Below are 16,851 nucleotides of genomic sequence, written 5' to 3'. Positions count from 1 at the left end.
AAATTCAACACATTTCTATATGCTTCAATTTAGTCATTCTTAATTTCCAGTCCCAGTTCCAGTCCTATGAGTATATCTAATAACGGAGCATAATTGATGACGATTTATTCAGAACGTCATGGCATGACCTCAAACACCACCCTCTTTTCTGATGGTCCCCAAACCAAGAGTTCATTATACACAAACTACTATGTGCAGCATAAGCTCTGTCATATTTTTCCTCATTCTTCATTACAACATTAAGAAACTGCAAGACCACCGTTTTCGTTTTCCCAATGCTTGATTCACTACTGTGACACACCATGAGGTATCATAATATTACGTAATTTAGATGATGTAACTACCATCTTGTTGTTTTTAGATTTGGCAAGAATCACAAGCGGAAATTGACAAAAATTGAAAGCCATCACCTACCTGATTTCCCCAAACCATATAGTACCCAATAAACAATCTTTATCTTGAAAAGGGTGTGATTTGTCAACTGAATCTGTACACAAGTATATAAAAGCCAAGAGTGAGACACCAATGGTTTCACTTATGTATTAGGCCTCATGGAAGGAGACTCAAGCAGAGGCAGCAAGGCAAAACAAGAGGGAAAGAAAGAAGTCAAGTACAGAGGAGTGAGGAGAAGGCCATGGGGGAAGTTCGCAGCAGAAATACGAGATTCAACGAGGTATGGAGAAGCAGCTCGGTTGTGGCTCGGGACTTTCAACACTGCAGCAAGGGCTTATGACAGTGCCGCTTTTTCAATGAGAGGTGCTCTTGCAATCCTTAACTTCCCAAGGGAGCATAGTTTGCCAGATAGTTCTGCCGCTTCTGCTGTTTCCTCACCATCTTCTTCTTCGTCCTCCCCAACATCATTTTCAGCATCATCTTCAACATTGCAGAATGTGAGAGCAACTACGAGGACAGAACCCCGAAGAGAAGTCTTCGAGATTGAGTGTTTAGATGACAAGGTTTTAGAGGATCTTCTTGATTTTGACGACAAAAATTAGAGCGATTGAACATTCATGAACTCCATATCTAGCTTACACACCCTCCTTGACATTTTCAATACCAATTAGATTTAGATTACTAGTCAGTTCTTCCCTTCTGCACTGTTTGGTTCTGTTTTCTCTATTCCAGGGTAACATGGGATTTGAGTGTCAAGAGAAGTGTCATGAGTTGCCATCCCAGTCCAGCTTTCTATTTAAGTATTAATCAACTTTTTAATGTCAATCTGTCTTCTAATCATAATTTATGTACTTGCGAGTTGCAGCACATTAAACAATGATTGGAACTTTGGAAGTGATGTTGCTCAATGATTGGAACATGTTTCGAGCTGCAATCTAAAATCAATAGTGAAGACTACATCTTTTATTACTCTTCGGGATCAAATTTTCAACCTTGGTAAGTGAAACAAAGCCAACAGGCTGACCCCCCCCCCCCCCCCCAATCAGAATAGTTGAATAAAATCAAACAAGATTACAAAAATAAATAAAAAAGCGTCAGAATTGGATTTTTTGTTTCCCTGAACTTTCTTGTGTTGCAAGAAGCTCCTCCAATATCATATTGTCTAAATACTCAAACTCTATAACTTCACTTTCTACATTTCCGTAGTTCTTCTCAATATTATCAGCAGATGAAGAAAAGGCCGATGATAAGGGTGGCGAAGCTGATGTAACAGAAGTGCTTGTTGATGATGAACTGTGGTATTGGCTCTCATTTGGGAAGTTCAGGATGGCTAAACGACCCCGGTAGCCGAAAGCAGCTCGATCATAAGCCCTTGCTGCCTCTTCAGCTGTGTCATATGTACCTAACCAACGGCGTACCCCATTGCTTGTAGGGTCTCGAATCTCTGCTGCATACTTTCCCCAAGGCCGCCTTCGGATGCCTCTATACTGGGTTTGATCTCTTACCTTTGGCTTGTTCTGTACTCTATTCTCCTCCATTGTTGAAGTGGCCGGGTTTGTTGTATTTGGAGGCAAAGTATGGATTGTGATATGCATGGTATATGTACACGTATATAACAACCAAGGAAAAGTTTCAGTCTCTTCTGATGGATCAGGAAAAGTTCTTGGTTCTTTACCGGGAAACTTCAGCTTGAGGAGGAAAACCTCATCTCTGCACAATTATTAAAGTTCATTGCCAATGTCATCAATGACAAATTATGTATTTGTTCTGTTAAAAACTGATCTGTTTAAATACTTACAGTGCTGGAATCCATTTAATTCATATGTACTTTTCTCTTAATTTTAGATTTGTTTCTTGCAAATTCACATCTACCTTTATTATTCGATGATTTGCTGGTTGCTGAGTCACTGCTGACATAACATTACTGGGTATTTAAAGAGAAGAACCCCACTTATAAAACAAAAATATTTCGATATATGGCCAATAGTAAAGATCAATTTGTTTAAGGGCAGGAACTAAATGATTGGTGTCCCTCATGGATTTTGACTTTGCTTTGACAACTTCCATTTAGTACTACTCTAACAAATTAACAATGGAAGTTGATTAATGTTTTCTGTGATTGTAGAACTACTTTAGTGCTATCCTAGAGTTTTTGCAGCAGCTATGGTAGATTTTGCCGCCCTCTACAACACCACTTCCCACATTGAAGGGATTCTGCTTGGTCAATTGTTCACTCGTCTTGGTGAATGACATGTATATCAGTGAATCTCGCAAAGGCATCACCAAACAAAGCTAATAAACCTATCATGAAGAATAATCTTGCATTACGGAAGCAGACTCGATCAATAAGTTGCTTCAAGACTTTTTGCCCAGTAAATGGTTGTAAGAGTGACGTTCCGCCATTGAAATTAAGCAGCAAAACCTTGCTGATCGATCAGAAGTTCGAGCGTAAGAAAAATGACCTCACTATCACAATAAAAGTACGTAACAAGAAAATTTAGCACAGTACTTGAAATCATTAGATTTATTGTTTTCCGAGTCACACTCACAAGTCACAACCAGGTAAGTAAAATGAGTTACAGCAACAAAGGCCTTTTATTATGAGTTTAGTTATTCGAAAACTTGGTAAAAGACAATGATACAGATAAAAAAAAACACTCATTCATGGTTTTTTTTAATTTTCTTGTGTATCTTCTTTAGGTGCAAGGAGCTCCTCCAATATCATATCGTCCAAAGACTCAAACACAATAACTTCACTTTCTTGTTTGCGCCTATCTGCATTTCCAGTGTCATCAGCAGCAGCAGAGGAAATGGCAGCTGATGATGAAGAACATGGATTCGACGAAACGAAAGAGTTGTTTGATGAGCTATGGTATTGATATTCATTCGGGAAGTTGAGGATAGCTAAATTCCCTCGCAATCGAAAAGCAGCTCGATCATAAGCCCTTGCTGCCTGTTCTGCAGTGTCAAATGTACCTAGCCATAGGCGTACCCCATTTCTCGTAGGGTCTCGGATTTCTGCTGCATATCTGCCCCATGGTCTCTTCCGAGTTCCTCTATACCGAGTTGGATCTCTCGTTCTCGGCTGGTTCTGTGCTCTTTGCCCCTCCATAACTTATGTCTAGCTCAATGTAGAATAACCAAGAGTCCAGAAATATAGTGCTCTAGCTATATCCAATTTGATTTCAACTTTTGGAGGCAAAATAATGGTGATTACATGCAAGCAGGCACATATATAGTCCAACATATGATGTTGTAGTCCTTTAAATTTCCGGTCTTGTCTGATGGGTGTTCTTAGTTCACATCTTGGAAGCTACCTACGTACAGTCATCATCGATGACATCATTCACATTTTGACTCATCTTCTCTGTTCCTTCTGGAGTCCTGGTGTTTCACTGCTTTCTTTTATTTCTTAGACGATGACGTTTTCTTACGGAGGTAGTCATGGCGTAAGAATTTAGGGAGCAAATAAGACTCAAAATTTTGTCCTTAGCGAAATTATTAATTCGAGATTATACATAGCCTTCTTAGCATTTGGTGATCATCAGTGCATCATCGTGATGCCATTTATTTCATTAGGACCAAAACCAATTAGTTACTACATGACTACATCTTGACGCTTGTGAAAATGTTTGCACCGCATCTCACTAATGCATTTTGAATCTTCTTATAATTTCAGAGAAGGAAATCATGTGGCAGATGTACCCGATAATGTTGGTTTGCCATCATCAGGCGTGGTTTGATGGAGTGAATCGAAGCTCCCTTCCTCCTAGATCTTCGTTGCCCGGATACACTTTGGTTTCCAAATTTCTGGTTAACTTTCGGAAATTTCTGGTTAATTTGAGTTGTAATCTCTTGTTGCTTCTATGGGGTTTTTTAGTTTCATTTAAAGTTGCGATTAGATGTCTAACGTGTGAATTAGAGAGGTTAGTTCCTCTGTTTTTGGCTAGGGAACAGTGCGTGCGTGGGCATTACTATCCCGTCTGGTTAAATTATAGCTATTCAATGAATCAATGGGATACTGGTTGCTTAATTTCTCGAGCAGAACTGTCAAAGGAACTAGTCACATTACCAACAAATCCATTCCATATATAACTAATATATAACTAATCAACTATGTGATTTGCTGATAATAGCATATGATGAGTAAAAATATACACGTTATTTAAAATTAAAATCACAAGTTAAGATGTCCAAATATGTTGTAGGAGAATTACTTTTCGTAATCTTCTGGTGTATCTTGTTCTAATTAGTATAAGTTAGTCTAGATAAAGAAAGATATATAATCTTTGAATCTACGGGATACTTAATATAATACATATATATAAGGACTTAATGAATAAAGATGAAGTTTCTCCCTATTTGATGCGTATTACATTCTTCTGTAACACTTTATCAGTACGTAATTCTGACTCTGAGTTTCTAGATCTAGAACCCTAATTTCTGAAAGAAAAAAAATTCCTTCTGCCATGAAAAATTCAACATAAGAGGAAAAAAAATTTGCCGGATTGAAAAAAAAAACTATAATCGGGTTTGACCAAGGGCACCCAGAAATTCGCTTTGGGCACCCCGCCTTCTTCTCCGATATGTTGAGATCGACCTTCCGGCAACCATCGTTGTTGCCCAATTCCGGCGTCCCTCCACTGCATACCAACGTAGCCCCGTGCCCAAAACCTCGTCGTCGACCCTCGTGTCTCAGCGACAATGACCCTGGTGCCCAGACCAGTCGTTGACGACCCCAAACCCAAGCGGCGCCTAGCCTCGAGAACCCAGATCTCTGGTCGGTCATGGTAGCCTCAATGATGAATTCGAGCCCAATGCCACTGTCGCTTGGCATCCCAACCTAGAGCTCCGGTTTTGCAGCTCGACCCAGACACCGATTTGCAGTCCTCGACCCGGATTTGGGTCCGAACTGGTTGCAATAGTCAACCCGACCCGGCTCGGTCAAAGAGGTTTTTACCTCTTCTGGTAAATCAGTGAATTGGTAAAAAGGGGCATGGTAATTTACCTCAGGGTAAAAAGTGTTTTTACCACTACAGTTCCAGTAATTTTATTTTAATTTTACTGTTTTATTTATCTGATGAATTTAAGCTAACCATATGTTTTCATTTTGGTGAAATTTATCACATGACGATACGAAATCGAATGGCGAGAGTTACTTCGCGATGTATATTCGTGGATTCAAGCATAATAGTGGAATTAAACAAAAGTAACACTTATACGCTGTTTATTTGGCAAACAACCAAGTATGTTTTAAATTAACGTTACTGCTTTCATGCAATTTCAATCTTTTGAACTTTGTCTTTCATCGGGGACTTTCAACCACCCTTTCTTTTCAACTCGATTATTTCGCTTCTCGAGTGATATACATGGATATGATTCCCCTAGTACCGAGTTTTAGGAGCGGCTGGGAGTGCCGCTGTTACCATCCGTAGGCGTTGTGTGTAGCTACAAGTTTGAAAAAATGGGACAAACATTGGTTTGCGACAGAAATTGTTGCTTATACCACCGGTTTGTGACTGAAAGTGTCACTTATACCATTGTGACAGAATTTGTCACGGTTTATTGAATTGAGTTACCATAATTTGGAGCTTGACCTACAATCAGTACTTGGAAGTTGTATCGTATATTGATACATAATGAATCTTCTCTCTTGTTATATGGAAGAACATGAGAATATCTTCTTATTATTACATATTACAAAAGCAATTATACATTGCGGTTATAATTTGAAAATAATGAAGCATAAATGCTTCAGAAAATAGTCTGAATGACTACAGATCCGTGTATTTTCCCATGATTTTTTGTGAATGTATTCACCTCACAAGTGTGACTATAGTTACTTAGTCGTTACACTTTAAATTGATTCAATGGTCAAGATCTCAATCTAATTGTTGGCTATAAAATTCTCATGTAGTTCAAGTAAACAAACATACGAGAATGTCTCGATGCATTTATGGTTTCATCACCAAAAACAATATGTTAATGCAATGTAACGCATTACATACTACATGACACTACCTATATAAGTTCATGGCTTTAATTGTAGCATAAGTCAGGCTTACACGATCTTTGTGTGGCACAATGCACACTTATATGAATCAATGCTTGTTGTAGCATATTTATGCCTCGTTTGCATGATGAAGCCTTGATTGATGTCTTGTTATGACATGTTTCCACCTTGTTTTGATGATGATTTGTAGTGTTACATGTCATGTAATGCACTATATTCCACTGTTTTAAAATATGGTGATGTTTTTAAAAAATTTGAATTGAACTAACACTCGTATAAGATTAGGGGAGTGACAAACTATAACAGGTTCACGAGTCACAGATTTGGCAGTATCGCCAAAATATTCCGTCTACCACCCAGTTTTACCCCTAATGGCATCAAAAATTGGCCGAGCGCTAATCTCGGCCCCTAGGAATTTAGCAGCCCCCTGCAAGCCCACCGCATGGCCTCCTCACGAACTCCTAGCCTTGTGCTTCTATTTTGTTGACACCGACAACCCTTTTGGGTATGATTAGGCAACACTGATCCTTGTATTTGGATCTATGGTGTTTATGCATGATATTTGCATGTCAAAATCACTCGTGAATGACGTTTGAGGGTCTAAAACCCTTAAGTAACGTTATGCAGCCATTTAGGACTATATCAGTGCACTTGCCGAGTTTTATTTTGTGATATTTATATGTCTTGACATAAGACTACTTGTGTCTATATTCATATTTATGAATATGTTAAAGAGATTTGGAGTGCATAGCTAAAAGAAAGCTATTAATGGATTTAGTTTTTAATCCATTGTGACTACGATGACAAGATCATCACAAAAGAATCAAAGAGTGGTTTAGTGCTCAAGTTTATGTCTTATGGTGTTATGATTCAAGTCACATACTTTTATGCATCAAGAGAGAAATTGAACCTATGAAATGGTTTTTGTCATAGTAGTTGTCTACGTTGATGAATTTACAACAATACCATATATAAAATTGGTGAGACGATAAGCTACTTGAAGACAATCTTTGTGCCAACATTATTTATCACCTACAAACTCATTGTGAAAGAGTTCTTATGTATCGCTTCTAATGATGTAGCACATCTCATGAGTCGAAATAGTATGAATTGTATTCTTTCACGATATTATGATTCAAAATAATGAATTGATGACTTACTTAGGCTATTCTTTTGAGCAAAGAAGTTAAACGGATCAATAAAATTCCTCTAAAGTAATGGAGATGTAATCTATGCATTAATAAGTATATAAGCCCCCTCTATGATCCTTCATTGACTATGCTCAATCTCTAAGCCTATTCTTTAGCTAAATTTAAGAGTGACATACACCCTCTTACGCTAAAGAGAATGTGACATAAGATGGAAGCCGAAATTGGCTTATCATGATTAATTTTGGGGATAAAATATATCATGGTGATACATATATCATGCTTAAACTCAAACCATAACACTTAGATGTTATGGAGCACCCAAACAATGACGAAAGTTGAAAAAGCCTAAAATTTCAGGATTTACATATTGCAAACTTGTCATTGTGAGGACCGGTTCACCTACTTTTCGGTGGGCTATTCAAGTGCTACTTGCAGCCACTGGTTGCTAACATCCAAGGCTACATAATCACAAAATTTGAGAGTATTTGGAGATCTGGAACATGGTGAACCGCTCGACACAATTGATCACTGACCTTTGGCGAGTTTTCCTACCGGTTCCGGCAGTGAGACCGGTGGCATTGGATTCTTAACACCCATGTTTACTTGCTCCTTTTTTTAAATTTTGTAGCATTAGGGGTTCAGAAAGTGAGTGAACCATTCAAGGAAGTGTAAAACAGAGGTTCGATATTGGTCAATGATGTGCTTAGGCTTCCAACAAACTAACAATTCGAACCATAAGCTACGACTTATAACGTGTCTTGTTTTACGCTATCCATCTATACCACCATCATTGACGTTACGATTGTAACGATTCACATGTTAGTGTTTTCAAGTCTAACAATATGCATGTTTGTTAACGGATAATGTTAACGGTTTATCGTCCACATATTTTATGTGTCAAATTCCGCCTCCATAAGCACATAATGATGGGTTATTTGATGTTGAATTTTATCTTTGAATAAGACATGAACTTCCACTTATGTTCGCTTATATAAAGACATTAACAAGCGATATCGTTTAGTCACTTTTGATGAACCAGTCTCCCCATCGTTAGGGGGAGAGAAAATTAAGTTTGTTCAAGTTCAACAACTTGGATTTTTCGTGATTTCTCCCACTATGCTTCATCAAGTTCCTAATAGTCCTACAGATGGAAGTGACAAGATTAGAGATACATGTTGCAATTATGCATGTATGGATTGATGTCTGACAGATGGACATATAGTCACTCTTTGTTGGTGACGTGGTGACTCCACAAATGTGGTAGATGGTGTCACTAGGCCGTGTCTCTTAAGAAAGTGTAGAGAGACCACTTGATTCGATAATACTTACTGAATGCGAGTTATGGCACAACTTGATCTATGATCAATGATACTCAGTTGTCTGTTTTCTTGGATGATAGTTATCATTGGGGGACGCCTCAATGTCAATACTAATCCAAATAAAATATCTCGAAGAATGACGATGTTGAATGAGTTTGATGTCAAACCATACATACTATGTTTAAGCAAAATCCCAACATTGTAAATTAGCCTACATGGAAAGTGTTATCCGATAGGAATTGATGGTGATGATCGACCCATGTCGCCACCATAGCCTCCTAGAAAGCCGTAGGATCCTGTTTAACAAAGAGATAGGTCATTGGTCAGGTAATTCCAACACCACACATGTAAATCCTATTGGTTATACCTTTGTTAGGCTTAGTGAGAAAGAGAAGAGTTTAGACTCACATTATGACGCAAACTCTCTAGCAAAATGCCGAGGCATCAAATATGAGATGGCTTGTTCTCATAATACCTTGTCAATTAGGTGGTTTCTAAAACAACTAAATTTGCAGCTTGTGGTCACAGATCATCTCAGTTGTGACTAAGTTAAGAGTTGTAGATAAAGATCATGAATGAATTGGTTTTAGCCTAATTCAAGTGTCTCTAAACCACGGAGGGCGTTAACTTGATAAAGGTATGGATATTACAATGAAGTGTGATGGACTCTTGATGAACTAAGAGCCAAATGCTGCAATTTTGAACTTTTTTACTCAAAATTTAGGGCTCACCACCCTGACATTGCAGGAAATTCACTTCGAAGACTTTTTATTGCATAGTCGGGATTGGATATCCTCGTAACCCCATGTTCATTTTGCATGAATGGATGAGCATGAGCGACAATTAAGCAGTTAAAACTTATAGCCATGGCCCTTGTACGTGTAAGTAATTTACCCATAACTGTCTAGGGATATGCAATATTGCATGCAGCTGTACTTAGAATGAAAAATGATCTTGAGAATACTAGGTCTCGAAAGTGATGACAGTTAGTGATGATGTTATTCATCGGTTGGCTAAATGCAGTAATGACGTTAAATTGATGCCTAAAAGTATTCCATAAATCAATAGAAGTCATGAGAAGACATGTTTCCGCCGTATGAGCGACGATAAGTCTTAAGAGATGAAACTCTTCATATTTAAGTACGATATGTGTATGCATGTACTTGTTGTAATATATTTGACTTGACATCTCATTCGGTTTAAACTTGTAAGGCCAAGATGATGGTCAAGTACGCCCACACATATGTCAATGCTTAATCACAATACGTTACGAAATTAAATCCCTATATCCCAACACAAAAGACACTTTAATGAAGCGATGTCAGAATCTGCCCAGATTCGTAGGTCAACTTCCACGAGACCTATAAGGCTGATCACTAGTTGGAAAATGGTGAATTTTGTACAATTGGAAATCCCTGTGTCTACTTTCAAGAGACACCAACCATTTAACCATATCTATTATATTGAGTGAGTTATAGTTGTTTTAGTAAAATATGATGGATCTGTCCGGAACCTGCAGCTGTGTCAACTTCGACAGAGCTTTGTGATCCGCTCAGAACGAACTAGGTTGTGAACCACATATCACTGGAAAGCTATGGGTGTCTACTTTCCATAAAGGTTTACAGTTCATCCACACCTACTGTGTCGACGAAGTTATGACTGTTTAAGTGCGTGAAGGTCATATCACGCGTGAATCTGTTTTTCATTGCAAACTCTTGTTTTGAGTTGTCATACAATTCTATATCTTTTGATCCATGTACGGATAAGTGTACATATTTGATTTCAGAATGTTTGGCGAGATTTGATATTCTAATCATAGACCCATTGCTACTTTTGAAGAATGTGAAGAGCGTTCGTATACGCTATTTATCTAAACTATGAGATTGAGTTACCGATCAGGAGGAATTGTTTTGTAGACTTCAGGGGGAGTCTATTCCACATGCTATCTTCAACTATAGTTGGTGCGTTGTGCTCTTTTTTCCTTCGACCAAGCTTTTATTTTACCCAATAAGTTTTTGTTTGTTTGGTAAGGTTTTTACCGAGATAATGGTTATGCACTATGACACTTTAGGATCGTGATACAAGAAGGAGTGTTGTAGGAGAATTACTCTTCATAATCTTCTGGTGTATCTTGTCCTAATTAGTATATGTTAGTCTAGATAAGGAATGATATATAATCTCTGAATCTACGAGATGCTGAATGTAATGTCTATATATAAAGTCTCATTATCAATGAATAAAGATGATTCTCCCTATTTGATGCGTATTACATTCTTCAGTAACAAAATCTTCATTATTTTCGAATTACAAACAAGGTAAAATGAATTATTCAATTCAAAAAGGTGCCAAAAGTTTCCCATTGTTGTAATTGAATCACAGCCCGTAAAATAGAAACCAAACAATTCAATCATGCTATAGACTATAGAGCCTCTGTTTCCCTTGATTTCCCGAGCTTACTTCCCTTGCTCTTCAAGAAGCTCCTCCAACACCATATTGTCCAAGCACTCAAACTCTATCACTCGACCTTCTTCGTGTCCAAAATGCCTTCCACCATAATTAGCAAGAGCAGATGAAGCTGAAGTAGATGACGTTGATGATGAAGAAGAAATCGAATATGACGTAACAAAAGAGCTGGTTGATGGATTATGATACTGGTACTCATTGGGGAAGTTGAGGATGGCCAAATGACCCCGAAAGCCAAAAGCAGCTCGATCATAAGCCCTCGCTGCCTCTTCCGCCGTCTCGAACGTACCTAGCCATAGACGTGCTCCATTCCTCGAAGGGTCTCGAATCTCCGCCGCATACTTCCCCCAAGGCCGCCTCCGAATCCCTCTGTACCTTGTCTGATCTCTCACCTTGATCGGCTGCTTACTCTTCCTCTCATTACTCTTCCTCTCATTACTCTCTGCTCTCTCCCGCTCCATGCTTAAACAGTCCCGAGTGTTCTGCAAGTTATCTAAGTATGGCTAGCTAGTTTGATCTTAAAACTGGAGGCAAATGACGTACTTCAGGGTGGTTCGAATTGTGACAGGAGGTATGTATTAAACTATTAATGTATATATAATGCATGATAAGTACATGGTCTGATCTCTTAAGTCATATCTGACGGATGGGGGGTGTTCTTTGTTCTTTGTTCCTTGCTAGGAAGGTTCTTATATATGAGGAGGAAGCAAAATGAATCCTTATGTAGTTATGCTTGGCAAAGAAAACGAGCTTGGTTCAGCTTTTGCATGCGAGGATATATGGCTAAGGGTTTCATTATTGACCAATGAATAAGTTCTGGGAGTGAAATAGTAGAGGTGCATGAATGGGAGAGACATGGTGCTTTCCACACCATCGTTGTCTTATTCTCTGAAGCTTGGCCGCCGTTGATCGATAGTCTGGTCTATGGCGTTCTGTCTTAGACCAACACTACCTTGACCGAGATCTCATAAACAATAAGTTAAAAGACCAAACGAAAGGCATGAGTCATGGAGAAAACGACGTGTCGTATTGTTTGGTCTGTTGTTTGTGTCGTTCAGTAATCCACATCGATGTCCAAAATTAGGGTCGGGCAAAAAACCGAATTTACTTGAAAACTTATCTAATCTATCCAGATTTTCTTAATCGGATAACTCATCTAAAATATTTAGGTTGAAAAAAAAAAACTCATCTAATCCGGTTAAAATAGGATTGGATACGGATCTGCCTTTTAAACCATCAAGAAAAAATGATCAGCCCCAAATAATTTAACTTAATTACAAATATATTGTTTTTAATATACATGACATTTCATTATTGGTTGACAAATGAAAGTTTGAACTTATAGTTATGATAATGACTTTCATAATATGGTGACAAACTTATTCTTTATATTTATGTTTAAAATTTGTATGCCTAAAGTGCTTAGATAATTGAATTGTTTGATGCATTTTTAAATTTGAGTTTATAGACAGAAAACTTTTAATATTTAAGTTTTAACCGAAACCGATCCAAACTGATCCGAAAATTCGGATTGGTTGAACATCTAAATCAAAGTCTCTAAAACTCAAATATAGATGGACAAAATAAATAACCAATTAATTCGAAATGAATATAAATTTGACACAACTCCGAACCGAAATTCGGATGCCCAGCTCAACCCAAAATGGCCGAACCATGAAAGTAATGTCCACTGGAAAGGCCTTGGCCCGTAAGATAGACAGTTGAAGAAGGCGAAATGCCACAGGAGAGTGAGGAGAGGCACAAACAAAAACTTGCCTATGTTCATAAGGTTTCTCAAAGTGTCTAAATGATCGATAGATTCTAATCACCGAATGTCATTCGATCTATTTAGAATCAATCGCTTGCAGTATTAGAACAGAAGAATTTCGGATACCATGACGGACAAATTCGCGTTATAAACTCAGGGTTCTTGAAGTATTAAAGTCAAAACTCTCTAAAAAATGATATCGGAACCTTATATATATGAAGCTAAAGTGTATCCCATATTGAAATTTAAAAGTATTCTCAGTTATTCAAATGTAAACCCTGCCAGGCGCAACGCCTTGTTGAGGGGAGAACTAATCAAGTAGTAATCTCTTCAACCCTCTTCAAACATGTATATACACACCAGGGTTTTAGCTAAATCAATTGTTTATTCCAGTTTTTCCTTTACTCCATCAGGCGGCCTTGAGTGATTACTTAAGTGATCATGTAATCCTATATAATTCAGGTTCCAAATAACTGGATGACAATTGAGTAGGGCAAATTAACTCCAAGATTCTACATTTACACGCCGGCTGATCAATGGGGAAAAACACACTAATTAGAAAATTGGTTACATCATATTTAAAAGAAAAAAGATCACAGCTTAGTCGTACACTCCTGTACAGAAATTCAAGAAGATGTCATATAGTTGTAACCTACACATATATGGATTCAGATCCTTTCATTATGGCTATTTTCCTCATATTACTTCATAGAGTTATATGGACCATCCGATTAAATTTGATAGCCATGATTATTTTCCTTCACTTAAAATGATATTTTCAGTTTCACTTCTCTTTCTCAACCTCCCCTTATCTCTCTCTCTCTCTCTCTCTCTCTCTCTCTCTCTCTCTCTCTCTCTCTCTCTCTCTCTCTCTCTCTCTCTTCTTTCTTTATTTTTTTTTCTCTCTAAACCCTACGTCTGTCTCTCTCCCTCCGTTGTTTTAAAACCCAGACACATACACCAAAGAAAATCCCAACTCCAGCAAATTGAAGCACCTCAGGTACTGATTCATCCTCATTTCAACATTTATTCAATGCCCGATGTTTGGTTTATTGTTTGGATCAAATTAATTATATTTTACCGTATTATTCTTTTGAATATTCATTTTGTTCGGATTAGTTTGTGATTCATACTCCACCATGTCTAATTGCAATTGATTTGAGTTGATATTTGTCATGATCGATCGAATCATGAATTTGGGTTAGTTATCCTAGTTCAAACTTTTTGGGAAATAACATACTGGCATGCATGCATGGGTATTGTGAATGATTAATAGCCTTGGCCGTTATGAAGTTATATATTATTTTTCTTGCTTTATAACAATTTAGGTGATGAAGATTGTCTTTAGCTAAATTACTAATACACTACTAATATTACTTGCTTTATTTTGGTTCCTGCAATTGATTATTTTTGGCAATTTTGAATATAGTTTCAGAGCATGGAAGAGTCTGAGAAAGGAACTGAGTGTAATTTAGAGCAATCAAAAGAAGACTTGCTTTGGACACCTAAATATAATATGGAGTTTGATTATGAGAAAGCGGCATATGACTTTTATAATGATTATGGACACCATGTGGGTTTTAGTATTAGAAGAGATGGTTGTGGTGGAGGTAAATATGGTGTACTTACTACAAGAAATTTCGTTTGTTGTAAGGAAAGTGAGCCAGGGAAGGATAAGAGAGACGATTTGACAAAAAACCCAATAGCACAGACAAGGACCGGATGTGGAGCGCTTATGGTCATTAAGTTGGATAGACCTACAGGTAAGTTATGGGTTTACTATTTCTCTGAAGAGCACAATCATCCTCTTGTTAAAAAAAGAGTGTGTGCATATGATGCCATCTCAACGGGGTGTCACAGAGTTAGATGGTGCATTTATAGACTTAACCGTAGATTCTAGAGTTCCATTGACGTCTACATTTGAACTAATGGGCAGACAAGCTAGGGGAAGGGAGTCATTGGGATTTACAAAGCAAGACTAGAAGAACTATCTTCGAACAGTCTGACAAAAGAAAATGAAATTTAAGGAGGCGACCTAATGGTAACTATATGCCAATGATCTATCATCCATATAACGTAAGTGTGTGTTTGCTATATAGCTACGCATGATATATTAGTTGTATATGTGGTTTGTCTTTTTTTTCTATCTAATTATGTTACTGCTAATACACTATAGATGCATGACCGGAATATGCCAAACTAAATGTCTTGGATACCTTATCAAGAATCCTCGGGCCAGCCAAGTTCACAAGAATATGTTCAATCAAGTATGATGGGATTTTCAGGATCCGGATTTTCATTTCTATTGCCACACCCATGAACATCAAATGATTGAGAGAAATAAATGTACTCATATCTTAGAGAATTATGAGTTCGTAGAAAGTTCGCATATGTGAAGATTAGATTGAGAGTCAATTCATATAACTCCCTTGCATTTGTATCAGTTACTTTATTTTATTTCAGTTACAATACTACAAGTGTTTGATTCCATAGACAAATATTGCTAAATGGAAATAATGCACATTCGTTGTTGACTTTGTTCCTTGCATTTTGTGATTGTGTTGTTCATTGTTGCATCAATATTGGATATGCAACCATCACAAGTTGATGAAGGTACTACTACAAAAACACATTTTCTGAACAATATGGATGTACAAAGTAAAGAACTTACAATAGGAGAAATTAATAGGAATGATGATTTCATTGATTTAATTTACTGGAGTTGGGTAAGTGTATGTGTCTGGGTTTTAAAAAGAATAGAGAGTGAGAGATGTAGGGTTTAGAGAGAAAAATAAATAATGAAAGAAGAGTCTACGTTAGAGAGAGGAAAAAAAAGGAGATTGAGAGATATAAGGAGATATTGAAAAAGAGAATAAGTGAAACTGAAAATATCATTCTAAATGAAGGAAAATAATCATGACCATCAAATTTAATTAGATGGTTCATATACCTCTATGAGACAATATGAGGAAAATAGCCATGAGCAGAGGATCAAATCTACATATATATATATAATAGCAACTCAATCATAGGTTAGTCCCTCTCTAATAGACAAGGCGCTGACTAGGTTAATGGATATAATTTGGGTGACTAGCTGGTCTAAATTCAAGCCGTACAAGTGGATTTTTCCACATTCTAGCCATTATGCTTTTATAATTGCTAATTGTGGCTATTAATTCTTCATGCATGCAAGTTGCAATTAAATGTAATTTCTGGATGAGAAATGACCAAGAAATAGTCACCGGCCTGATCTGTCCATGTTCACCACTGGTTCTCAAGTCTCTTTGGTCGCCCAAGTTTAAAGAGGACCAAATATTATCAATTTAGCATAGTATAACACAATTAAACATGGCAATGAACCAAATAAGTTGAGCTCAAACCAAGGAATAGACCGGGGAGAGAAATTCTTGGAAGAAAAAAGTTGAATTTCAAACATGGCAACTATATATGTAATATTAAAAATTAGTGATAAATCATACATGCTTAAAAATAACAATGAACACTGAGAGTTAGCACAAGTCACTTTCGAATATCCTTAAAAAAACCATAGTGTTTTAAGGTTAGAAAGACTAGAGCTTGTCAACTTGTCTAACGGTTCCTTTGTGAGTCTAGTTAGTCACCTATATTTAAATTGGTTTGTCGCTGACACCCCCAACAATGAGAAAGTAAAATCGGGCGCCCATTTGAAAAGATTTTCAGGAGACGCTACTACATTGTTCAGACTTAACCTGACCACAAACCCTA

At 37.4% G+C, this 16,851-nt stretch overlaps 5 protein-coding genes across 5 annotated transcripts; 2 read left to right on the top strand and 3 right to left on the bottom strand.

The window, feature by feature from the left end:
- Positions 1–551: 551 nt before the first annotated feature.
- LOC126783133 (ethylene-responsive transcription factor ERF098-like) lies at positions 552–995 on the top strand. The gene has a single exon (XM_050508538.1). It carries the CDS (start codon positions 552–554, stop codon positions 993–995), a length of 444 nt encoding a protein of 147 aa, XP_050364495.1.
- Positions 996–1,487: 492 nt separating this feature from the next.
- LOC126784116 (ethylene-responsive transcription factor ERF096-like) lies at positions 1,488–1,946 on the bottom strand. Its single transcript, XM_050509605.1, has one exon. It carries the CDS (start codon positions 1,929–1,931, stop codon positions 1,488–1,490), a length of 444 nt encoding a protein of 147 aa, XP_050365562.1. The 5' UTR covers positions 1,932–1,946.
- A 1,121-nt stretch (positions 1,947–3,067) lies between these two features.
- On the bottom strand, positions 3,068–3,555 carry LOC126783134 (ethylene-responsive transcription factor ERF098-like). Its single transcript, XM_050508539.1, has one exon. It carries the CDS (start codon positions 3,503–3,505, stop codon positions 3,068–3,070), a length of 438 nt encoding a protein of 145 aa, XP_050364496.1. The 5' UTR covers positions 3,506–3,555.
- A 7,587-nt stretch (positions 3,556–11,142) lies between these two features.
- On the bottom strand, positions 11,143–11,893 carry LOC126783129 (ethylene-responsive transcription factor ERF098-like). Its single transcript, XM_050508534.1, has one exon. The coding sequence runs from the start codon at positions 11,798–11,800 to the stop codon at positions 11,330–11,332; it is 471 nt and encodes a 156-aa protein (XP_050364491.1). The 5' UTR covers positions 11,801–11,893; the 3' UTR covers positions 11,143–11,329.
- A 2,652-nt stretch (positions 11,894–14,545) lies between these two features.
- On the top strand, positions 14,546–15,089 carry LOC126784115 (protein FAR1-RELATED SEQUENCE 5-like). Its single transcript, XM_050509604.1, has 2 exons — positions 14,546–14,870; positions 14,968–15,089. The coding sequence occupies exons 1-2, from the start codon at positions 14,546–14,548 to the stop codon at positions 15,087–15,089; spliced, it is 447 nt and encodes a 148-aa protein (XP_050365561.1).
- Positions 15,090–16,851: the final 1,762 nt, after the last annotated feature.

The sequence above is a fragment of the Argentina anserina genome, chromosome 2 (genome assembly GCF_933775445.1).
Source record: "Argentina anserina chromosome 2, drPotAnse1.1, whole genome shotgun sequence".
Lineage (NCBI taxonomy): Eukaryota > Viridiplantae > Streptophyta > Magnoliopsida > Rosales > Rosaceae > Argentina > Argentina anserina.
This window is presented reverse-complemented; position numbering and strand designations above follow the sequence as displayed.

Bases quoted from the DNA above. Each gene is read 5' to 3' on its own strand.
- LOC126783134 (XM_050508539.1), bottom strand. From the start codon at position 3,505: ATGGAGGGGCAAAGAGCACAGAACCAGCCGAGAACGAGAGATCCAACT.
- LOC126784115 (XM_050509604.1), top strand. From the start codon at position 14,546: ATGGAAGAGTCTGAGAAAGGAACTGAGTGTAATTTAGAGCAATCAAAA. The intron at 14,871-14,967 runs GTAAGTTATGGG...GGGGTGTCACAG, and splicing joins TAAGTTGGATAGACCTACAG to AGTTAGATGGTGCATTTATA.
- LOC126783133 (XM_050508538.1), top strand. From the start codon at position 552: ATGGAAGGAGACTCAAGCAGAGGCAGCAAGGCAAAACAAGAGGGAAAG.
- LOC126784116 (XM_050509605.1), bottom strand. From the start codon at position 1,931: ATGGAGGAGAATAGAGTACAGAACAAGCCAAAGGTAAGAGATCAAACC.
- LOC126783129 (XM_050508534.1), bottom strand. From the start codon at position 11,800: ATGGAGCGGGAGAGAGCAGAGAGTAATGAGAGGAAGAGTAATGAGAGG.